This window comes from Corythoichthys intestinalis, chromosome 9 (genome assembly GCF_030265065.1).
Source record: "Corythoichthys intestinalis isolate RoL2023-P3 chromosome 9, ASM3026506v1, whole genome shotgun sequence".
Taxonomy (NCBI): domain Eukaryota; kingdom Metazoa; phylum Chordata; class Actinopteri; order Syngnathiformes; family Syngnathidae; genus Corythoichthys; species Corythoichthys intestinalis.
Window position 1 is genome coordinate 28,362,785 of NC_080403.1, and position 25,527 is coordinate 28,388,311.

Genomic DNA, 25,527 nt, shown 5'->3' on the forward strand with positions numbered 1-25,527 from the left:
GTCACTTTTTTTCCCCCTCACATTTACAACATTATTTAGCAACTTAAATATTTATTTTTAAATAAGAAGTTTTGGACCTGATTGTTTACATCCAGAACTAAATATTTAATTTAAATCTTAAATTTATATCCTATATCCTAAATGCTAAATCTGGAAATGGTTAGAACTAAATATTTAACTTAATATGCAAATTCACATGACTGGAGACCTGAAGTAACAAAATAAAAGCTGGAGCACACAAAATACTCTTTAAATAGTTTCTCCTAAATATGTATTTTACCTATATATTGTTATTATCACAATGACTCATGTCCAAGAGCAGACTGCCACCGTTGAGTATGTTTTAGTCATTTTCAAGCAACGTAAACAGACAGTCTGAGCTGCTCCACCAGCTTTTATTTTGTTACTTCCGCTCTCCTGTCATGTGAATTTGCATATTAAGCTAAATATTTAGTTCCGACCGTTTCCTGATTTAACATTTAGAATATAGGATATAAGTGTAAGATTTAAATTATATATTTAGTTCTGGATTAAACAATCAGGTCCAAAACTTTTTATTTAAAAATACATATTTAAGTTGCTAAATAATGTTGTAAATATGCAAAAAAAGAGTGACTCTAAAAATTTCACACCATTTTAAACACTGTGTGGTGCTAAATGTGAGAAAATAATGTTATAATTTTGAGCATGTCCTGCTTTACAAACGGCGCCCCAAAAACCTTAACTAAGAAAGTGCGACTTTCAACCTCTGTTAAACCTAGGTTTGGGCATTGATGGGATCCGGTTCTAACACTCCAATGCTCCCAGAACCGTTGGAATTTTATAATTTCGATTCCATGTTTCGATGCCCTGACCGCCGAGCAGAAAAAAAAAATTGCTGCCGAAAACCACAAAGAAGAAGCCACAAGAAGCGTGTGTTTTTGCATAGCAACTTGATTACAATCATGGACACGATGCGATGGCGCTCAAAAGTTTGGCTCAACTTTACAAAAAAAAAAAAAAAAAAAAAAAAAAAGACCAGTCAGCTCAGTGCAACATTTGCAACACAATTATATCATGCAAAAGTGGCTGCACGACCAATATGATTAAACACCTCCGGCTTCATGGAATACAAGTGCCGTGTGGCAAGTGCATAGCTGAGTGCTGCATATTTGACACGCTGCGCCGTCAGAACCAGGTAAGTAAAACAATAAATTACGTCTGTCTTCTGCTGTCCCTGTGAATTGAACTCGGTGTTCCAACATCTCGGGATGCCCACCATATGAGCATACCTCGCATTACAGCGCATGCGTAGAAAGAAACTGCACATGAACTAGCTTTCCATTCATCGTGGTGGCATACCGGAGACGACGGGGAAGCAAAATAATGATTTTAACGATGGTTTCATGCAACATCTTATTGTATACATGTTTTTTTGAGTTACTTATAACAATACCCAAAGGGAGCTAACGTTGATTATTGTTGTTGTAGCAGGTATACGTCAGCTGTCACATGATGTACAATTGTTCCATATCTTAGAACATTGTCGTAGCATACAGAGGAATGCTACTCTGGTAATCACTGAAAAATTGTTGTAGTATACGTAGGAATGCTTTTCTGATCAATTGTGCCAGCTAGCCCAAAATAAAAACACAAAAGGATGACAAAAAGAACGGTTGTCTTGTGTAAATAATTTAAACTGTCAAGGAAAGGACGTAAATTGTCTTCAAATTCTGAAATGACCCATGTAACAGAACATCGTTGTAGCATAAGTAGAATGCTACTGTGATTACGTAATCTCGCACGGTATACGTAGTTGCCAGACTGACATATGGGTATGCTATTGTGATAAAGTATGCTGGTCTGGCAGAACACCGGATTAAGCAGTAGATGATGGATGGATGGAATAGTACGAGAATAAGTCGTATTATTACGTAGATATCACATGCATATAGAACTAAATGCGAAATGACAGTCTCGACGGCGTTAGTAGACAGCCACTATCTTAAAACAGTAGACTTCGCCATCTATATAGCCTATATAAGCAGCTACGTACTTTACGTAGCATGCTGCCGCCTCCGTTAAAATCAACAGTATTTAAAAAAAAAAATCATCAAATTTTAATCAATAGAAGAATTTATACTAATGCTTCGTCATAGCTCCCAGCTAAGGTAAATGTATGGAAAAAGAATACGTGTAAATGTTTTCTCCGTGAGCTTATGAAAAATAAACATCTTTGTGAAAGTGCACTCCTATGGAAAGAAACTTCATATTTATAAACAAGTTAAAAATAGCCGTGAGAAGTTTATATAATTAAAAAAAATAATCGAAAAGTTAAGACAATAATATAAACTACGCAATTTTTTTATCCTGCCTCTTTTTTTTTTTTTTTTTTTTTTACCCTGCCCCTTAAAAGAATCGGAATCGAGAATCGTTCGGAATCGGAATCGAAACGTGGAATCGTAATCGTTCAATTTCAAACGATGCCCAACCCTCAGTGGTCCCAGAAAATGTACACTGTATTCAAATTACGGTCAGATATGGAAGAGGCTCAGTCCAGATCAAACAAGATACATGCATCAGTCTCTGTGCTTGTCCTCACTGAGGTTGCATGTGTGAAAGACTATACCGGCTGGCTTTGGCAGGAGGCAGGATACACCCTGAACTGGTTGCCAGTCAATAGATTGATGTTTGTAATTTTTTCCTTTTTTCTGTTGCTGAAGAGTATTTTATCAGAAGAAAGAAACGTTTTAAAAAAACAACAACAAATAGAGCTTTGAGAGATATCCTTTTGATCATTAAATTAATAAACAAAAGTACAATGAATTCTGCAAAGGTCAATAAAGTGGCCATGAATTGTTATTCTATATGCCCATATACAGGAAATAGAAATATTTTAAAACACACAGAACACAGAACAAATTGTGATGGGCTCAGAAATGCAGCTTTTTGGGAAAGGTTGATGTATTCAGATCGTGAATCAACCTGTTAAATGGCAGAAGTTCTCAAAGCTCCAAGGAGAAGACCCTAAAGGGAACATAACACATCCCTCAATGTCATGGGGTGATCAGCAATAAATACATACAGTATATGTACAGTATATGGCGGAAAACAGACAAGGCTCAAAAAGCAGTTTCTTCTCCTGCTCTTTAAAATAAAGTGCTGTATTTTAGGCCAAAAGAACTGTTGTGTTTAATAGAACAATATGTCTTTATGCTGCCATAGCAGATTCATGGTGCATTAAGTCCCCGGACTATTTTTAATTTGTCCGTTTTACCCTGGAAACCCCCATTTACAGACGTTGCGCAACCACTTTTGTTTCCACCTAGCTATAAAAAGAAGGTAAGTAATCATATTATTATTTGTAATGTCTGTCATTATTAGCTTAGAATAATTAATTAATGTCTAATATTCAGTAAAAAAAAAAAAAAAAAAAAAAAAAAAAAAAAAAAAAAACTAAAAAATTATTCACTCGCATATTTTAAACATTTTAAAAAATTACGTCACAATGAAAAAATTAGCGTCTGTAAATAAGTCACGGATATCTACCTCATAACCATCACTTAATTGTATTTTTTTCGTTATTGTCGCATTTTCCCCAAAAATTTATGATGCATGCGGCACTTTGAAGTAAGTGTCTCTGGCAAGATCCAACCTTAACCGTCTGTCATTAACTTCATTAACTTTAATAAGCTACTCCAGTGCACTGCCTGACCAACAAAGAGGAGGGAAAAGGAGGGGGGGAGAGTGAGACTACGTGATCGGCTCGGACAGCTTATTTGTAAGTTTATTCATTTATTTTTTTTAATTGAAAAAAAAATCTGCGATGGACTATGGGCAAAGTGCGAAGTAGCGAGGGATCACTGTGTGTGTGTATATATATATATATATATATATACACACACACAGTGATCCCATTATTTGTGTGGGGGGGTTGAACAAATAAAATGCTTTAGGAGTAGGATCAATTTATAAAAGGTTTTGGTTTTTAACCTGAAATATGTTCGTTTGCTTCAAATATGTAAAGAAAACGCAAGTTTAGATTGTACTTTTTGGTGGCATCATTCTGAAAGCCCATGTTTTCCTTTCCTTTCCCCAGATGTCTTTTTATTTATTTGTTTATTTATTCATTTATTATCATTTCTGTTATGGAAATTTGTCATTATATGCTTTTTCAATTATGTTCTTTTTATTCACTGCTTTTTCAGTAAAACTGACTTGACATAACATTCCACAGCAATATCTTATTTACAGACTGCTCTGATTAGACAGATTAATAATTATTTAGATAATGAGTCTTAATTTTCCTGAGCAAACTACACATAAAGTGTTTTTCAACACTTGTCTATATGGCACAACTGCAAGGAACTCAGAAAAACAGGAGTTTGAACCAAAGTTTTTGCCCATCTACATGGAGCTGAAAGTATGCAGCAAGAAAACAACCCTTCACATTGTCGTTAGTGCTACGTAAAGCAGAGTTGACTTGTGACGATGTTGTTTAATCCTTTGGTTGTTGATCTTATAAAATCGACTCTAAGGGTTGTCCTGAAAGCCTGTAATCAGTTATTATTATTATTATAATTATCATTATTATTAGTCGTAGTAGTACTATTATTATAACTTTACTATGCAGAATTGCAAACACTGATACAAAAGTTTTAACTATTTACCAGATAATGGAGAGTACTATCTATGTGTGTGGCCTCCATCTGCTTCCCCTGAAATAAATAATGCAACAAATCTCATCAATCCTGGCTTCACAGAAAAACAAATTATAAAATACAGATTAAACACATTATTGCACAGCTGCTCAATTATACAGTGGTGCCTGAGTGTTTGAAACCAAGACCAGTCTCGAGCGCGTAAAACTAACTGAAAGATAGTGTGAAGTAAGAACACGCAGAAAAAAATCCAATAAAATTGCCTGATTCACTTTTAATTAACTGTACGACTAATGTAATTGACTATGACTATTGAGTGACGATGACTATTAAATTTCAAGGAGTGGGTAAAGACTCTTTTCAAATGTAGTCAATAAATCTGATAACATTTCTCATACTTATACATGCCAATTAATATGTTGATGTTGACATACCACATGAAATATTGTTTGCCAATTTAACGAATGCTTTATTATTTTTGATAGATTAATATTAAAGGGCAGCTGAAGAGCTTTTCGGATGAGCGTTTTACTCTGTTAAATTGGCCTGAATGCATCATTCGCTGTCTCAAAACTCAGATTACCCAAATTTTTTTGGAATTGACTGCATAGTTTTTGAGCCATAGCAACACCTTAGCAACGAGGGATGCACCTTGCTGCCATCTGCTACCTGATGACATCATTTCCCCAAGACCTCGCCAGCACTCCATATGAATATCACACTATTTCCTCGCGAGATTCGTCATGCCATCTCGATGTGTAGTGATGAATTGCTCACACGAAGGCACGAGACTCTTTGAGTGGCACAAAAAAAAAAACTTCTTCTGCAAAGATTTGGATATCTTTTGTGAGAGTCAAGCAGAACAACTTCTCCCTTGGTCCTCAATGGCGTCTTTGTTTACAACTTTTCAGTGACGATGTTAGGTTGCGCTGGGAAGTGGACCCCAAACCAGGCAAAGAGAATAACTCTGCTAGTATGCAACGTTTATTTAATTTCGCAAGAGTTGACAGGCGGACAATCAGGCAACGGTACAGCTCGGGATCAGGCACAGGGAATTCTGGGATGGAACAAGAAGTCAAATTAACCGGGTGTGATACAATCTGAGAAATACCTGAATGTTGGACGTGACTGACGAAAGTGATGGTCTGGTGACAAGCAGCAACAACAAGCAGACTTATGAAGGCGGCTGATTGTGATGGGTTGCAGCTGTCATCGTTCCCCCGTCTGGCTTCCAGCCTGCGATCAGGGGGCCCTAATAGACTAGTCTAGGAGCATGAGTAGGCCCTTACAGACAATTTTTATATGTTTATTACTTGATCGCAACCTGTTTGTTTTGTTGTTGTTGTTGCTTGCCTGTCATAAGCAGTGTTGGGCACGTTACTTTAAAAAAGTAATTAGTTATAGCTACGCACAACTTCTTCCAAAAAGTAACTGAGTTAGTAACTGAATTACTCTATAGTAAAAGTAACTAGTTACCAGGGAAAGTAACTATTTCCGTTACTTTAAAAAGAAGTTGTTGTATGTCAAAGAATTTGAAACTTTTCTGAGCAGTATTCGACTCAGTTGAATAGAGAAGAACAGACAGGTAGTTGTGTTATAGAACCTTGTAATATTTATTGCACCTCACCAGCAACAGATTTATCCTACACTTGAAGTGCAACAAAAATAAACAGATTTGAATTGCTTACCACAGATGTTGACAAAAGCTTTGCCCCGGGACATAAATTACACTTTACATGCACGTTTTTTTCCTTTAGTTTCGACCAACTTGAAATAGTGTTTATATCTCCACCTCGTAAAGGACAAATTTTCCTCTGAATGTTCTGCCATCATATCCCTCTGCAACTGTTTTGCGTGTGTGTGTTTGTCGCATGCGCTGTTCCGGTTTGTGTGTGAAAACACCGGCTCTGAAGTACTTGCGCTATTAGGCTCGAGCGTTTAAGTCACAGAATGGGGGATCACGTGAGATATGACATCAACGCAGCCATATTGGAAGCAGGTCTGGCTCGCCGGACATTAAACCAGTTCGATAAAGAGACAAACTCGTTAGTAAGGCGAAGAACAGATATGTGATCAAATTTAGGGATGTGAACAATGTTGACCCTTACGAGCAAGCCGAAGACAAATGGAGTAAAGATGTCGACGGGCTTCCAAAATTACGCGAAATGGACATTCTGCTGTATTTATTGTTTGGTGTATGTTACTAAACTCATCAGCGATTCCGAAATTACAAATCACTACAAAGCTACGAACAGTTTTGCTGCGGATGGGTGCAGGACCTGCACATTATGAACGTATCAAACGGCAACTCCATCATTCTTGCAAAGGTAGGCTATGTGTGTTTACTATTTTCATTGCCATGAACCTGAACGCACTTAAGTCTTGGATGACAAATAAACAGAGCAGAGTAGACTCGCTACGGCTGGTAGTTTCTTCAATTTATTCAAAGTAAGTAATGCACCACTTTTGACCATCAGTAACGGTAACGGCGTTGTAACGGCGGAAAAAACTAATTAGTTAAATTACCCCGTTACTGAAAAAAATAACACAGTTATGTAATGGCGTTATTTATAACGGCGTTATTCCCAACACTGGTCATAAAACAGCTGACGGGTTGTCTATTCATGTCAATTTGATATAATTACTAGATCTATATAACTACTCGTCTTTTTTGCAATTACTGATAATGATATCACACAATGACTGGGGAAAGAAAGGTTGAGAGAGAAATCACGATGCTAGATGCTTACCATTCTTTCGTGATGAGTGTCGAGCTCCCAACCGAGTCATCACCAACGTCTGCTGTGCCGAATAAATCGTCATCTGACGCGTCAGGTTCAAACATGTAGGGATTAAGCATAGATCATCTTTCCTAGGAGCCTTTGCCATCATTAAAAGAGTGACCTGAATGGTTACTTTTGTTGGAAATATCACTGATATAATTGTTGCTGCTAAACGTGCTGTGGATAGTCTTCTGTTGCGGTGGGGAATTTACGTCACGCTTTCGGGTTTGGGAAGGGACTATTAATGGAGTGCACAAAACATTAAAAAAAAACAAAAAAAACACAAATTATCCATGCAGTTAAGCGTTAAAAATGACATGGTTGTTTTGACGAACTCGTCCAAAGTTTATTGTGGTAAAATTTCACCGAAATCCGAAAAACTCTTCAGCTGCTCCATAATATACAGTAATTGATCTCAATAGCCAATTTAATTTTAGAAGCTGATAATGGATCATGGATAGTTTGTGAATGAACCTCGAGGTACCACTGTACTGCATTTGTTTTACTATTATTTTTTTCTTTACCTGTAGTGCTGGTCATTTGTGTGGTATTTAAATAACCTCCAGCAGCATATTCAGATTGACAGTTCCAGTCCACTGGATTAGCGCTTAATGTCATCAGTTTCATATACATCTGGAAGACGTGGTGGACTTTTTTCAGAGCTTCCTTTGGTGAGGTTTCCACCATCTTTATCAACCTTGATGGACTGTCCTGAACACACACACACACAAATCCACAAACACATCAAAGCCAACTACCAATATTAAATCTGATATGAAAAGATACTCAACATTTACTTACAGTAATTGATATTTACTATTTAAGTTGTTGCTGCTATTGGGTTAATCATGATTGAGTATCATTTGGAATAGTTTGTTAAATGTGTTTTTTTAGGTTTATTGTATTTCTAGGGCATGTCTTTTTATTTTAGCCTAAATTAACATTAACTGTACTTTGTCAAATCTTCTTGCATAATTCTTTCTTTCTTTCTTTCTTTATTTTTTTACCTCAATTTCTTCATTTATCTCAGAGATACATCCTTGGGAGTAAAGATAGTAGATAGCCTTTTCGAGGGTGTTGATATATCTTCTGTTGTCTGAGTTCCTAGCATAATGGAATTGTGTTCTCAGAAGCTCAAGTACTTGCGGGATTGCTGCTTTGACGTAACAGACTTTACTCTGAAACACATAATGAACAACTTAATCCAACAATACAGTATATTCTCGTGAGAATATCCTGGCAACGTCTTTGAAATTGTTTGGGCAGATATTTGAAGACAAGATTTTCATGGGTTTAAATTAAACAGATACTTAAAGCAATGCAAGGTAACTTTTCATTTTCGGTTGATATTAGTGACACAGGAGGATAAAAGCGGTAGTGTTTTGCCTTAAGGAAGACTGTGCTTCTCATGAAGACCAGCGCATGAGTGCACAGTGTCAGAAAAATCCTGGTCTACAAGTCGCCTGCAGAAGGATTAAATGGCATTTCTGTTTCCACTAGCTGGGTGAAAGATGAATAGTAATTAGAATCCAGTGGTGGGCCACTGGGGGTCCCGTGGCGTGCCGTGCCGGTTGGGGGGCTGCGGCTGTGGCTCGTGGACTGGGTGGGCGGGCCTTGGTGGGGGTAGGCGTGGGGTTGGTGGTGCATCCCCTCTTGCCATCCCTGAAGGCCGGTTGATGGGTGCGCGGGTGGCACGGGGGACCACCCTGGATCCCGGGGGGGGGGGGGGGGGTGGGGGGGTGGGGGGGACGATTGCTCCTTTGTTGGGCTGCGGGAAGAGGGATGAGCTGCGCTCAACCCCCAGCCCCTGTCCACCCTCCCTCCTTCCCCGGGCTGGCTGGGTGGGGGCCGTGGCCCTGGGTTGGCGCCTGCGTGGCGTCTCCGCTCGTCTGAGTGGCTGTCGCGCGCCTGGTGGGGCTCGCGTGCGGCTGGATGTGATAGGGCGCGCTTGGGTGGGGGGTCCCGGTGCCGGGATTGGCGATGGGGCGGCATAGGATTGGTCGCCAATGGGCTTACACTCACAAGGGATTCACACGATTACTGGGTTCTAGTTCACAGAGCTGATTTGTGTACAGTCTACCCCTTTCAATCATTTAGCTTATAGACTCCCCCACCCCCATCCCCCTCTTTCCCTGATCAACAGGCCCCCCACATGGTGTCAACCGAAAATACATCTAGCTGACGATAGCACCAACATATTAGTAATTGGTCTAGATGTTCAATGTATTTCTTGTTGTAGTTTGTGTTTTTCTTTCTTCTCTTGTGTTTCTTTTCTTCTGTTCCCCCATAACCCCTTCCTGTTCGCTGCTTTGTCATAATAAACTAGGTATGTTGAGTGACCACAATGGGAGTATGTCAGACTCTCAATGTGAAACATAAAAACGGTTCAGACTATCCGGGCACTATCTGTGTCAAACAGCTAAACAGGACAGGTTTAGGAAAAAAAAAAAAAAGAATCCAGTTGTGGCTAAACAATAGCATATGAAAATGTTGAAAACAGAAATGTTTGATTTTGTACCGTATTCCCCCACCGGCCTATCACCACCTTACACCCAAACTCGTCAGCGCTGATGGGTTCGGTTGAAAGGGGGCTCACGCCAGCGAGTAAAAACCAGGCCAATGTTTATTCTTTAGTGTCCTTTTATTCTGCTAGCCTTTCTTTTTCTTTTGTCTCCCAGCACAAAACCTTTTGTCTCTTTTGATGCTCTGCTAGCATTCGCATCAACTTAACGAATGGGGACAGTGGGAAGTGACGTATGCCGTACAGCAGTAAGCATAATTGTACTTTTTTGTTTGGCAGGGTTTCAAAGTTAATTAGTGTCGGTGAAAGTGATACAGACACCCTCAAGATATCAAAGAAGTGCCATTCAACTAGTTGTCAGTCGACATATCACAAATGTTATGAACATATTTTATGAGGGTTGTAAAGTTACCTAGTGTTGCATTAAGTTTGAAGGGATTTTCTGATTGTCTGGTGTTGAACATAATGGTAATTGCTCAGAACTCTGAGGAGGTTGATATGTAAAACCACTTACCAAATTCAAATGTTCAGTGAACTGATAAATTATAAAACACCCATGATCCAACTGATTGTCAATCTAGGAGAGGACAAAATGGTGTTAGTATTTTTCAAATACAGTTTCCAGTACTTTTTTTTTTTTTTTTTTGGCTTCAATGTTGAGTGAATAAATATTGAACTTCTGAGTAATGTTCTTATGTACTCTGCACAGAATAATATTTTAAGACAACATGGCTTCTCTGACTGGTATGTTTTCCAAGGGCAATTTGTGCGATTATTCTCACAAGGCGATTAAGGCTCCGAAGATGCTGCTGTGTTATCGAGTGTCGGCATGGACCAGGAACACCACCCAATGCCAGGTGAAAGCATAAGATGAGCAGCAAGCACAAATGCCAAGCCTAGAGGAGGAAAGATCATATTAGTAGAATACAAGGATCAGTTCAGTTCAGTTTAAGTTTATTGTCCCCTAAGAAGGGGAAACTTGTCTTACAGCAGGTAAGCATACAGATAACAGATAACACAACCACTCATACACATACAATAAAATAACACAGACTGCGAATTTAAAATGCCATAGAAAGTTTTGCATCTAAGTGCAAGAATTGTGCAAATTTAGCAACCGAATTGCACTGGGTAGGAAGGAGTTCTTTGTCCTATTTAACTTAAAACAAGGGACTCTGAATCTCCTGCCTGAAGGGAGGACCTCAAACGAGCAATGAAGGGAATGTTGTACACAATTCAGGATGTGTTTTGCCTTCCTTATGACCTCCCTCTCATAAATATCTGTTAAGGAGACCTGTGGACAGCCTATTATCTTACTGGCGACCTAGACAATATGGTTGATGTTATTTTTCTCCTTCAGGCTAATTCCTCCATACCAGGCAATAAAAGCAAAAGTAAGAATCGATTTAATAAATGATTTATAAAACAAGGACAAGATAGCCTTATCAACATTAAAAGAGTTAAGCTTCCTTAGGAAGTACAATCGTTGTTGGCCCTTTTTGCAGATAGACTCTGTATTTGCATCGAATTTGAGTTTACTGTCTATCACAGTACCCATGTATTTATACTGATCCACCACCTCTATACTGTTACCTTTTATGCTAGTTGGTTGAGGAGGAGCTGGTTGTTTTTTCCTAAAATCTACCAACATATCCTTAGTTTTAGAGGTGTTAAGGTGGGGAAAAGATTTATCACACCAACTAACAAATCCGTCGACCACAGGGCCATGCTGGGATTCATGTTTCTGGAGTAGACTGACAATGACTGTATCATCAGCATATTTCAGGATGTGTCTGTTGCTATACTGACTCCTACAATCATTAGTGTAGAGAATAAATAGTAAAGGTGAGAGTACACAACCCTGAGGGGAGCCAGTAGAAGAAACCCGTCTTTCAGAGAGACAACCATTTACCCTAACTCTCTGTGTTCCGTTTGTTAAAAAGTCCATTATCCAGCACACAAGATTACTTTAAATAGTAAATTCTGAAAGTAACTTACTAACTAAAACATGTGGCTGAATTGTAGTAAAAGCTGAAGAGAAATCCAAAAACAGGAGCCTGGCATGCGTACCAGAACTCTCTAAATGTCTGTAAAGGAGATTTAAAAGTGTAATCTGGGCATCCTCTACCCCTCTACCAGCCCTGTAAGCAAGTTGCCCGGGGGTAAAGGGCCCCACCCACCCTGCATATTAGGAATCGTTTGACAATCCTTTCAAATGACCTCATGACCAGTGAGGTCAGTGCCACTGGTCTGAAGTCATTCAAATTGACAGCAGAGTTGTTCTTTGCCACTGGAACTATAATGGACTCCTTCCAAGCCATTTGGACCCTCTTCTGGCTCAAGGAGGACTCAAACATATATGCAAATATGCCACACAGCTGCTCTGAGCAGCACTTTAACAGTTTACCACTAATTCCATCTGGACCTGGACTCTTATTTACTTTAGATTTTTTAAATATAGTCCTGACCTCCCCCTTGGCAACGGAAAAGGGAGTGCACTCTAATTGAGCCAGTTCTTTTGTTAAATTATTTAATTTATTTGAAAAGTCATGAATGTCAAAACGTGAAAAAAAGGTGTTCAATGCTTCGGATAAGTAATTGTCATTTTTATACATTGGCAATTGAACTGATGTATAAAGGAGGATACAAAGGATATATAAGGAGCACATCAACATATGACTGTGCTATTTATTTATTTACAGTTGATTACTATTATACTCCAGTGCTGGCCAAAAGTATTAGCACCCCTGCAATTCAGTCAGATAACGCTCAATTTCTCCCAGAAAATGATTGCAATTACAAATGCTTTGGTAGTAATATCTTCGCTTATTTTGCTTGAAATGAAAAAACAACTGAAGAGAATGGGGGAAAAAATGAAATCATAATCACTATACACAAAACTCAAAAAATGGGCCGGACAAAAGTAATGGAACCCATTAAAAAATAATATGATGCTTCTTTAATTTGTGTAATTAACAGCACCGGTTACTTACCTGTGGCACATAACAGGTGGTGGCAATAACTAAATCACACTTGCAGCTAGTTATAATGGATTAAAGTTGATTTAACCTCTTTCCTGTGTCCTTGTGTGTACCACATTGAGCATGGAGAAAAGAAAGAAGACCAAGGAACTGTCTGAGGACTTAAGAAGCAAAACTGTGAGGAAGCATGGGTGATCTCAAGGCTACAAGTCCATCTCCAAAAACCTGAATGTTCCTGTGTCTACCGTGCGCAGTGCCGTCAATAAGTGTAAAGCCCTGTGGCTAACCTCACTATATGTGGAAGAAAAAAAAAATTTGACAAGCGATTTCAACGAAAGATTGTGTGGATGGTGGATAAAGAACCTCGACTAACATCCAAACAAGATCAAGCTGTCTTGCAGTCCGAGGGTAAAACTGTCAACCCGTACTATCCGTCGGCGTTTGAATGAAAAGGGACTCTATGGTAGGATACCCAGGAAGTCCCCACTTCTGACCCAGAGACATAAAAATGCCAGGCTGGAGTTTGCCAAAACCTACCTGAGAAAGCCCAATTGTTTTGGAAGAATGTTAGGGCTTTTTCAGGAAAGGCATCAACATAGAGTTTACATGAAGAAATGAGTCCTTGAAAGAAAAGAACACAGTCCTCAAAATCAAACATGGCGGAGGTTCCCTGATGTTTTGGGGTTGCTTTGCTGCCTCTGGCACTGGACTGCTTGACCGTTCGCCTGTCATTATGAAGTCTGAAGACTACCAACAAATTTTGCAGCATAATGTAGGGCCCAGTGTGAGAAAGCTGGGTCTCCCTCAGAGGTCATGGGTCTTCGAGCAGGACAATGACGCAAACCACACTTCAAAAAGCACTAGAAAATGGTTTGAGAGAAAGCACTGGAGACTTCTAAAGTGGCCAGCTATGAGGCCAGACCTGAATCCCATAGAACACATGTGGAAAGATCTGAAAATGGTCGTTTGGAGAAGGCACCCTTTATCTCAGAGACCTGGTCCAGTTGGCCAAAGAAGAATGGTCTAAAAGTCCTGCAGATCATTGTAAGAAACTCATTGATGGGTACCGGAAGCAGTTGTGCGCAGTTATTTTGTCTAAAGATTGTGCTACCAAGGATGAAGCTGAGGGTGCCAATACTTTTGTCCGGCTCATTTTGGGAGTTTTGTGTAAAATGATTATGATTTAATTGTTTTTTTCATTCTCTTTTGTGTTGTTTCATTGCAAGCAAAATAAATGCAGATACTACTACCAAAGCATTTGTAATTGCAATCACTTTATTGGAGAAATTGAGCATTATCTGACAGAATTGCAGGGGTGCCAATACTTTTTGCCAGCACTGTATGTTTACAGAGAAACTGCAGATGGAACAAGCTGGTGAAAAGATGAATTTAAACAATTTACTGAATTAGAAAAAGTTGTCATTGATTAATGAAATTGCAAGGGCACAATACACATAAAATGTACAGTATGTTATAACCAGAATGGGAATATTTAAAGCATTGTTCCACTGATGTAAAAAGGCAAAACATGTTTTAATGGATTGAACACATGGTCCCTCATAATCTCAGTGCAGTCTGCAGGGGTCAAAGGATATTGACTTTGAAAAGTCATGGGAAATGTGTCTCATGCCAAAAACAAAAACAAACCACAAAAACCCATGTTAGCCTACCCATGCGTGTGCAGCTGTGAATAAATTAATGTCCACACAAAACTGATTATTTCGGATGTACAAATATTATGCCTGCTTCATGGGTGGTAAGACAGTAACATTAGTCATTCTCAAGACATCACATCGATTGCAAACGACTTTTCTGGGTGTCTTGGAAAACTTTACAAGCATATTTACATGACCAGAAATACTGTAAAGGTTGAACCAGGAAGAGTAGCCTAATCTGTTCTCAAAAAATCTAAAAAAAAAAAAAAAAAAATTATAATAATAATAAAGTAAATAAATAATAATAATAATTGCATGCATTGCTTGCACAACTGAGTTTCTACCAAAAACCTGATTTTGAAAGAATTAAGCTGTTGATGTTTATTGTTATTACATCTCATATGATGTTGTAGTGAATGAGGACAGATGGCATTCACATAAAATGTTAACAACACTCGTAGAAAAATTCTGCTGCACGCTCTTACAGTATTTAATGGGCAACCTGTTTCTTGCAGTGAGGCAACAATAAATTGAGCTCAATGATCTAAAGTGAGCGAAAAACACACGAAAGGGAGTCATGAAATTAATATGATTTGCTTACTTTATAAACAGTGCTATATTATTGCTGTTAAATTTAATGGTAATGACAATATTATTTATTGCATGGTAATATTTTGTTTGATTTGATTGTGGTTTATTGGTCCCTGTGAGAACAAAATAATGAAAGTGACAATTTTGGACTTCCAGTCTAGAAGTATAAGGGAAAATCAAATTTTTTCAGGCATGATTCTTTCTTGTATGATCCAGCACTTGATACATTTGTAAAGAAAGAATGGCAAGATTTTATGGATCTTAACAACTTCCCTGACATTTCACCATCACTGCTTTGGGAAAAATCATCTCATATTTATCATATAAGAAAAAAAAAAACTATTACAGAATTTGGAAATGTAATTGGAAATGAATATCAAACAACTGACTAAGGAATACGCCAAAAATCTGACGGACTCTACTAAAAAAGAACTCTTTAATATTAAAGATTGGCTTGATAGCATTCTTTCTAAATAAATAAAACCTCAGCATTTGTAACAGCAACTATGATATACTAAATTCGAGCATAATAATGAATCCAGGAAACTCTTAGCTAACCAACTTGAAAGTAACAAGGAAAAATCATTAATTACAACAATACAAGACCCGGCCAGCAAACTAACACAATCCCCAAAGAAAATTAACAAAACTTTTTACAGCTAAATCAGGCTACTTAGGCAATATTTTTTGCCAAGGTCGTCATCCACTGAATATGGTACGCCCGCTGGTGTTGTGCCAATGTAGTTGCCTCATCCAAAACTGATCCCATGGGCGGAGCCATATGGAGGCAGATTTGTGTCTTCATTATTCGATCAAAAAAAAACAGTTGTTTCAATCAAAAAAAAAAAAGTTGCTTCAATCAAAATATATATTTTCAATAAACAAAAGTCACTACAATAAAAAAATGTGTTTGACTGCAAAAATAAAATGTAAACAAAAGAAATGCATTTGAAAGCTATTTTTATTTGATTTTTTTTTTTTTTTTTGATTGAAATTTTTTTGATTTGTAATTGGGCCACATTTTGGCTAGGACATTTATGTCTTTATTATTCAATCAAAAAAGTTTTGATTTTAGCAATCCTTTTTATGTTTGGTCCATATGGGTAGGACATTTGTGTCTAAATCATTCAATCCCCAAAAAAGTTGCTTCAATCATAAAAAAAATACTTTCAATCAAAGAAAAAAATCATTTGAAAAATAAAATTGCCCTCCCCTATTTTTTTATTTTTTATTTTTTGAAATAATATGCAAAGCGAGTGACTGTCTAAGGTGCTAGTACATGATCTGATCTGAAAAATAATTTTTTGCCCATTATAATTTTTTTTGTTTGTTTTTTTTTCATTCATTATTGTTGTGTGTTTTCATGCTTTACAACTTTTATATATATAGGAAAGTCAATTACATGCAATGACACTTTTTGACCACGGGGGTGGTCTGGCCCCCCCCAACCCCCCCTTAAACTCCGCTTATGCTTTGAATGTATTTCTTGTTGTTGTTCGTTCTTCGCTTCTGTCTCTCTCTCCTTTTTTATTTTCCTTTCTGTCCCCCCTTACCCCGTCCTTCTCGCTGTTTTCTTCTAATAAACGAAACACAATGCACAACTAAAGAGAATGGGAGGATATCACAGTCTCATTTGATACATTAAAACTGTTCAGACCAACAGGAAAATTAGATTCCCATTCTCCGTGTATAGCAGCTGAACAGGAAAGGTTCAAACAAAAAAAGGGAAAAGTTGTCTTGGCTGTATCTTCTTCTTTTTTTTTTTCCTTTTTGAATTTGTCGATTAGAACGATGTATGTAATCACCTGTTTGTTTGTTTGTTTGTTTGTTTGTTTGTTTGTTTGTTTGTTTGTTTGTTTCCCCCCTCCCTGGAAAGTAAGTTTCAAGTAACTGTTTGGAATACTCAGATTTAATTGTTTTCAGAAATGAAAAAGCGGCATGGAAAATGAATGAATGAATGAATATTAAAGTTGTTGTTATAGTACTAATAATAACAAATTAGATTTAACAGAATTTTCATGTGTAGTAAGTTGTCAAACATATTCAGAAATATTGGTTAAGCTTCTTTTGACTACCTTAGAAATACAGCAATGTAATCCACACCAAAAATAGATTAAAATATAGGTTCAATTTTATATACTGGCTGAAGTATGAAAAGTAATGCCCATACAAATTCCTTACACTTTCAAAAATTGCATCCTCCTATTCAGCTAGTCTTTTGTTGTGCAACCTATTATCAAAATTATCCTTGCCTGTTAGTCTTGGTTCTTTCAATATTCTCCTTTTGTTTGCTCCTGGGATGTGAATACCACAATTGCATGACACATCTTGTTTCGAACAAGACAAAGTCCCATTTTCACAAGTTCTGGAGCCAAGGAAGTGTTCACACTTCTCAAACAGCCAGAAATTCGGATAATGAGTGTGTTTTTCTGTTTTTAAAAGTATGTTCTTTTTTTGACTCCTCAAACACAACCTTCAGAATAGGTCAAAGCAGTCTTCCACCAAAGCCATTTAAATCAAAACACAATATCTGAAAGCAATGAAAAGTAAGATAAGAAAGGTAATCAGTGGCCACCCACCCTGTCTTAATGACTTGCTTATTAGTAGAACTAACAAAAAAACCAATCAAATTTAACGTGGTCTACACATTTTCCAGGTCCTCTTTTGATTGGTTGTGGTTTACAACCAGTACAGTATTGTTTATAAATAAATGAATAATAATAAAAAAAAAAAAAAATACACCCTAACATTTTAAACAAGTGACTCAAATGTCAACTGTGTGCCATCACTAAAGTGCATATTGTTTCAGGATTACATTTACCAGTGCATCCATACACCAAGATAACAAAGAACAAATTGTACTGTATTTACTGTCTGTATGATCATATACAGTATTGAAACTGGGGTTTGTTGGATTTAAACAAATACCTTTCTTGTGACTTGTTCAGCAAACGGGCTATTGGGTCATATGGATTAAATTGAACTATTTTATTTTAATATCATTCCTGTTTTCTTTCAATGAGTTACTGTTTTTTTTAAGATCAAATACTTGTATCAAAGTGGAAGCATTTATTGTGGACAGATAATAAATTATAGGGACAAACTATTCTTTTTCTGATGTGTTCTCCCTTTTTTGTTCACATGCTACAATGTTTTGAAAAATTTCCAATAAAAGGTTTACAGACAGTGCTAAGGTATTGCAATTTTGTGGAATTCAAAATTGTTGCGCAATCATGTTTCACATCCATTGTCCATGCATATATTTGTTGAAACTGAAACAATTGAATGGCACGAACGCACAAATTTCCAGTTTTATGAGAAAATTACAAAAGTGGTTTAGCTTGAAAACAATAACAGCTCCTGCTGACAACTGAAAAGCTATTTTTCTCATGTGATTTTTTTTTTTTTTTTTTTTAACCAAGGGTCATCATTTTCCTTTCATGTGTATATCTGTTTTTTGTTGTTGTTGTTGTTGTATTTGTGCACTTGCACACTTTCAAGTTATGCCAATTCTCCTGTCCAGACTTCTGGCCCACCCACCGTGCAAATCTAGCTCAAGTGTGTGCAATGACCCAAGAGGCGGTACTTATTGAAGTCCAAGGCCCAATCCCTGGATCGTGTTCTTTTCCTGAGACATACAAAACCCATATGATTCTTTTTGGAAAATATATCAGACTTGACTTCCTTAACAAATATGGAAATAAATATTAGTCAGAGAGATTCAATGTGTATATTAACATCATCATAATAACATATGAGTACATATCTTACAGGCTCACAGGGACCACTACTGTCATTTACAGTAGACTAGGAAAAAAATGGGCAAGGGAGGCTCTGCAAAGTGATGCCTGAGCAAGTGCACCTCATAGCAATGTCTAAAACGGCACCTTATCTGAGGCATGAATTGGAATAGTGTACAGCAACGTCAGTGTCAAGCAGACATGAGAAAGTCCTAAGAACCGTAAACCACATAAAAGAAACTAGACAACAAACACCAAAGCTACAATCCTGTCGTGGTTTTAGCTCAAATTCCAAACATCTGTTGACTAATAATTTGCTAACAGTGTTGGTTGGTGTGTCAGCGTAAGCCAAGAGCAATATCAAAAAGGAAGAGAAAATAACAAATACTTCAGAAGGAAGAACCACAGTTGATAAATCGGATTATGTCCACAGTGTCGATAACATGTGATTATAGAAGAATTCGAGTTAAGCTGTGCCTGCAACATATTTTTGTTGTACAAAAAAACACATCACTAGCCACAGGAAATGTGAGCATTAAAACCAACACTCATAATTCCTGTCTAAAAACATGTTTTAAAATACAATTAGACTACATATATATCTGTATACTTAAATATATAACATAAGGCTGTCTAAAACACTAAAACAATTTAAATTGAAATGTTATACAATAATTAAGACCATATCAAGGCTAATCACTGGGTCTAAATGCACTTTGATAGATGAAAGACATACCTGAGCATTTTGTTCTGATACCTAAATTTTTAGGCTAAATTTGAGTGCTTGATAAAACATCACAGATAAAAAATCACAATGTACTATATTGTAATATAGCAAATACTGAATGTATTGGTCACACAGCTCTAAACGGTTTGTCAAGTCCATGCATCAATAGAAAATACATATTTGGTAACGTAACTGTAAGGCAGCAGGTGACTTTAGAAGTAAATTTAGAACTAGATTTTGTGTAGTTGTAATAAAACTGACTTATACAGGGCTATACAATAATAAAAGGTAGTATATGAAAGTTTTTTATCATTTTCATACATCAAATTGAAATAAACTAGTTTTAGCCGCGGTCTACTTTATTCCGAAAAATAAAATGACACCTATCCTAATTTGGGGGCTGTTATTTTGGTGGGTTTGCCCTGTAGTTGTGCCAAATTTCAGTGCAAAAATAACTTGTACTGAAAGAAAGGACATTTTATTGTTGTAACTAGTATTGTATCGGTCGTGAACGATTCATTCTTTTTGAACGAATTGTTTGGGTGAACGAGACCGAACTCATCACCTTCTGCACTGATTCAGTCTATGAAGTTGGGGTTTGTTAGCTGCGTGGGAGGGCGTTGAGCAAGCAGCAGCGTCTTCTGACATCGCACACGACCAATCAGACGCCAGCCTCATCGCGGGCAGGGGAGGGAGCGGAAACAGAATCAGGGCGTCTGTCACTCACTTCCACGTGTGGCCAATAAGCAGCCAGCGTGCACACAGGGGGCAAGACTGAGTTATGTCACTTCCCGTTCACTTACTCGGTCCTCCGACTCCTGACCGAGCTTGCTGTGAACTTGACTTTCCAGTCATGCGGTGAACGAGTCAAAAAAATGAAAGGAAATGACTTTGTCACATATTTGTTAATGTGGAGCCTATCATATGCTGCTCAAAGAGACAAAAACACCACACAAACCTAGCGAGCATGGTTTAATGTACTACTTATCTCAACAGACTCGGGACTACATATGACAACATACTATGAAATTTACAGTAGTTTAAAACACTTTCGCGGGTAGCTACGAGGCAAGCAAAAGCTGAGCTGCGGTCGCGTGACGGCAATGCAGAGGGGAAGAGAACTGTCATCGTATGGAGGCTTCATGGCAGTGATATTTACTTCATATGTGCACAGAAAAAAAGAACATTTAGTATGATCACCATAATACTGATTTGCAATGAAAGTGTATATACATGTCAATTTTTTCCGAATGTTTTATTTATTTTTTTCGTGGCAGAGCGTGTCGCGTGTTGGTTGGTTTGACAAATTATTTCCATCCGTCCATCATGTGCTACTCAAGCGCCCAAATACAAAGCACCCGGGCACGGGAGATGTCGCAACATGTCTACATTTTTCTTCACAGACTAATGAGAGTAGAAAGGCGACATCGTAAAGAGCAAACAATTATTTCTCGTCAGCATTTGACGATCTGAGATGAGGGGACGACAGGGGCGCTGACCGGATTATTTTATTTATTAATACCAGTGCAAAAATTCAATACGATCATCTTTATACTGATTTGCAATGAAACTGTCTAATATCAAAATGTAGTATTGTTTTCATTTCAGAGCAACACATTTGACAACTAGCTATTTACACTTTAGTTTTAACAATAGTTACCAAAAATAATAGTGATGAGCATAAAAAAAAAAATAAAAAAAAAAAAACAGAGCGTGAGGTAAATATGATATGTTGGTCATTCCATATTTAGAAATTAAACTTTCGATTTATTTTTATTTTTGTGACAGCAAGCATGCTGTGTTGGCTGGTAGCAGCAACAATGTATATGTGATCAAGATCATGCTAAAGAAAGTCCGTGCGCCCCCGACCCCAAAGCCCCACTCTCCCCACAAAAGGAAAATGTTTAACCGTGTCCTAAATCGGAATGCAAGCACGAGCCATGACTTTGATCCCACAGAAATACGACAGACGACGCGGAAGTTCTCCCTCACTTTTGCAGCAGCGGGAGGGAGACGAGGCTGGGAAAGCAGAATGATATCATCTGTCACTCATTTCTGAAACTATGACGAGCGGTCAATGAGGAGCCTGTGTGCAAGAGAGGGAGGGACCAAGCAATGTCACTTCCCGTACGATCTTTGGTGATTCGTTCGGCAACGTCACTTCCCGTTTACTAACCGAACGATTCATTTGGGTGGGGAGGGGGATGAGGGGGGCGAACGATTCGTTGAACGATTTGTTTGAATGAGTCATTTTACTGAACGAACTGGAATGGATTTGTTTCCTCAGGTGAGCAACAGATCCCGTCACTAGTTGTAACAAGTGCAACTTGTCGTTGGAAATATATCTTGCATTTGTAGAAGATTTAGTTTAAAGAAACTTCATGTTTTTCTTGATACAAATAAAAATTCTTTGTATCTAAAAGTTACTTTCACTCCAAATACTTCATACTTGTTAAAAATACAAAAATAACTAGGCCTGCAAGCTGGACTGAACGGGCCCTTGCAGTTTGGTGCAACTCGGACAGCACGAAGGTCAGGGTAGTAGCAGATTGTCCCCCTTTAATCATCTCACGAGAACCTAACATGCTCGAAACTCGCCTCTTTTTTGGGGAGAAGAAATACATTCCCATACCAAGGAGGAAAAACCCTTATTGAAGAGGGTCCTACAAAAAAAGGAGGTGCTGATGAGCTGTGCAGTCACTCCCTTATTCAAAACCAAAATGAGTTTTCTAATTTGGCCAATTCGACCAAGCGTGCAAAATATTGTGGCTCTATAAGCTGCCTAAGTCCCTGAAGAAATCTACTTTCGTTTGATGGTGAACAAAGGGTCATCACGGCAACAGACAGAGACATGTCGACATGGGCCTTAAAATGTAGTATTGCAGAAGGTCGTGTAACTACAATGACGAACCTGAAAAGAACTGGACATGTATGAGTAAAATGAGTGATTTTCTTTTGCCACAAGCTGGCGCTGTAGAGTTGATACAACTGACCCCTGAGGGACCCTTCAGGATACGACTCTCATCAAACACGGGAAGTTTGGCGCATATATGTTATATATTTGACAAGTTATGACTGTTTAAAAAATTTATGGTGAGACAAAATGGTAACTGTCTTTTCCACTTTCCTTTTTGGACCCCTCTGCTTCAACAAAACCTTGATAATTTTCATCAGGCACCTGAAGACGTGTCTTAAGGCTCCCTTCATGCAGGTTTGAGGTCAATTGATATTTTTTCTCTTGGAAAAGGAGCCTGTCCAGTTAAAAAGGGGGTTTGTTGTTCCTAGAAGGGGCCACCAGGCCTAATGAGTAATTTTTTAATGCAGTCATGTTCAGACTGGGATACCCCTCATATATGCCAGATATAAAAAAGACTGCACCTTGTATTAGCACGTTATTAGTCATATACTGAATTTGGTGTTTTGCCCCCCAAAAAATGGCTGACTTTGGCACCGCCCAGGTCAGGCCCATGAATGAAAACTCACCATTTTGATAACTTAAGATCTCATATGTCTCATGAACAGTCTCACCAATTTTGAGGAGCATCCAACTAACTCCCTAGGCGCCAAGGTCTCAAATGTGCACTCTGTAAATCGATAAAAATTTGACATTCAATCCAAAATGCCTGATTTCCTGTTCGGTTTCGAATATGGCTGTAATAGACTTTTTGGAGCAGTTTTTCACAACGTATCGACCCCCCAAATGTCATCAGTCGACATTGAAAAAACCTATTAGGAGAGGCCTTTTAAAAAAATTCAAGGGGGTGCCACTGAGCCATTTGTTACGTTTTTTTTTCGCATGGTTGCAAAATTATTGAAACTTATGCCAAGCTGCGAGTATGTGCAAATTTTTTCGAGCATGTTTAGGAATCCAAATTGACCATTTTCATTTGCTTTGAAAAAAGAAGAAGAATTATTTGCATTAAAATTGGGCTCTTGCACACTTGGTGCGCGGGCCCTAATAAAACTTTTGACAGCTGCAAGTGACCGTGTCCCCAAATTTACCTCCACTATAATATGAAAAGCTTAATTTTTGTTCATATATTATGAATCTGACACTTCTAATGTGATTCATCGACAAATTATCTCCTTTCTCCTGATCAAAGCTAACATTATACAAGTATCTTTTTGGGGGAAAATGTCATGTGACTCTAAGCAAGCTCCAGGCTCTATTTTCCTTTAACTGACTGTAAAGTAAAACATGTGAGACCAAATTACTCAAGAAAGCCATGCAAAAATTAGAAGAATGCAATAAAAATAACAGAAGGACCTGATATTAACCTGGGAAAACAAAATATATGATATTTAAGATTCAAGAAGCAATATTTTGCCACTTGTCCTCTTGAACACAAAATAATAAATTGACATTAAATAGTGATGCTTATAAAATTTTCGTTTGGATTCATTTAATTTCATTTTATTATGTTTTTGTTTGCTTTTATATATGTGCCTGCTGAGGAGACATGCCAGATACTGAGAATATGCATAGCAACATGATTGTACTCGAAATCCAAGAGGATTTCAATCTTGGCAACTGTAGCAAAATTCCATTGCTTTAAACGACACAATGAAGCAAATTGTTTAAAATAACCATGAAGAGAAAGTTGTTTAAACTGACTCTTACCTTGTTTACAAAGTCTAGTGCGTATGTGTTCATCTGGCTGAGGTAACAAGGCAAGCAGGTTTCAGCGTCATTTGCCCAACAATGTGGCCCTGGATGATGTACAGCCTTGTTGAGTCTCACTCCAGATGCTTGATTGCTTGGACACGATGATTGCTTGGACACGATGAGAGCGCCTTGCAATGACCTAATGAGACACTGTGTGCTGCTGCTTATTGCCACCTCCATCCATACTCAGAGACGGCATGAGTGAAAGGGCGGGACAGAAATTTCACTGCCTCCTCCTATAGACCACCTCCTCCTACTTACTCAGTAATGAGGTTGTTGGACAAATGCAGGATAATGCTGCACATTACTCCCTGTCATATTCAGTCAAATTAAACATCATACTTGTGTCAATATTGGGCCTCAAATGCCTTGTAAATTAGTACTAGAAGAGTAAAAGCTTTGATTTTGAGTTTTTTATTTATTTATTTATTTATTGTAATTTATTTTTTTTTTTTTTAGATTTTTGAGTTTTGGATGGCATTTTTGGCTCCCAATGATATTTAGTGTGGACCTCTGGCTGTGATATACTGTAATAATCATTGAAAGGTGTAACACATTGTTCTCTGTGGACTTTATTTTTGTGTTCAGGAAGACTTGCACCTAGTTTGACACCGTGGGCAGGCAGTCCATCAGTGCGTCCCGCCCTGCCCTGCCCTGCCCTTAGACAGAAAACTGAACCCAAGCACAGACATGCCAACCACTACGTACTTTGTGAGGAAAAACGTGTGTAAATCAAAACAAACACACGCCATTGGAACGACACATCCAAAATTAAACTTATTATATTAAGTATTACCTGTACCATTATAATCCTAACAAAGGTTGTGGATAGGCTAGAGCCAGTGTCCACTGATTTGAAGTGTATAGATAAGTTAACATCCTTGTAAAGGACATCCAGGTGTTGTCAGGGGAAGAAGGCGTTTGCTGCAAGGATGGGACATGGAAAGGTTTAGTTTCTCTGGACATCAACATCGTCATATGATCTGCTGGGGGAGCTTCGAGATCCGCAAAACATTAATTAAATTACTCCTGTGCTTTTTCAGCACATTCTAGTTTGGTACCGTCATAACGAAGGAGAAAAGAAGTAAATAGTCAAATGCCATGCAGTGACGAACGAGGACTGACCCACATCAGGTACTTCATTTCAGCACTGTAAGATCCAGGTCAAGATAAACAAATTACTGGCTTTGATGAGCTGCAGGTCAAATTTCTGATTGATTTTA

The 25,527-nt window shown here is 37.9% G+C and overlaps 1 protein-coding gene across 1 annotated transcript; it reads right to left on the reverse strand.

Moving 5' to 3' along the window:
• Positions 1-1,026: 1,026 nt before the first annotated feature.
• On the reverse strand, positions 1,027-24,408 carry csf1a (colony stimulating factor 1a (macrophage)). Its single transcript, XM_057846459.1, has 7 exons — positions 24,260-24,408; positions 10,727-10,840; positions 10,459-10,521; positions 8,431-8,601; positions 7,948-8,134; positions 4,650-4,697; positions 1,027-3,006 (listed from the first exon to the last, which is right to left on the reverse strand). Exons 1-6 carry the CDS (start codon positions 24,290-24,292, stop codon positions 4,666-4,668), a joined length of 600 nt encoding a protein of 199 aa, XP_057702442.1. The 5' UTR covers positions 24,293-24,408; the 3' UTR covers positions 1,027-3,006; positions 4,650-4,665.
• Positions 24,409-25,527: the final 1,119 nt, after the last annotated feature.

Bases quoted from the DNA above. Each gene is read 5' to 3' on its own strand.
- csf1a (XM_057846459.1), bottom strand. From the start codon at position 24,292: ATGAACACATACGCACTAGACTTTGTAAACAAG. The intron at 10,522-10,726 runs GTGAGAATAATC...GTCCTCTCCTAG, and splicing joins TTCGGAGCCTTAATCGCCTT to ATTGACAATCAGTTGGATCA. The intron at 8,135-8,430 runs GTAAAAAAATAA...GTGTGTGTTCAG, and splicing joins AGATAAATGAAGAAATTGAG to GACAGTCCATCAAGGTTGAT.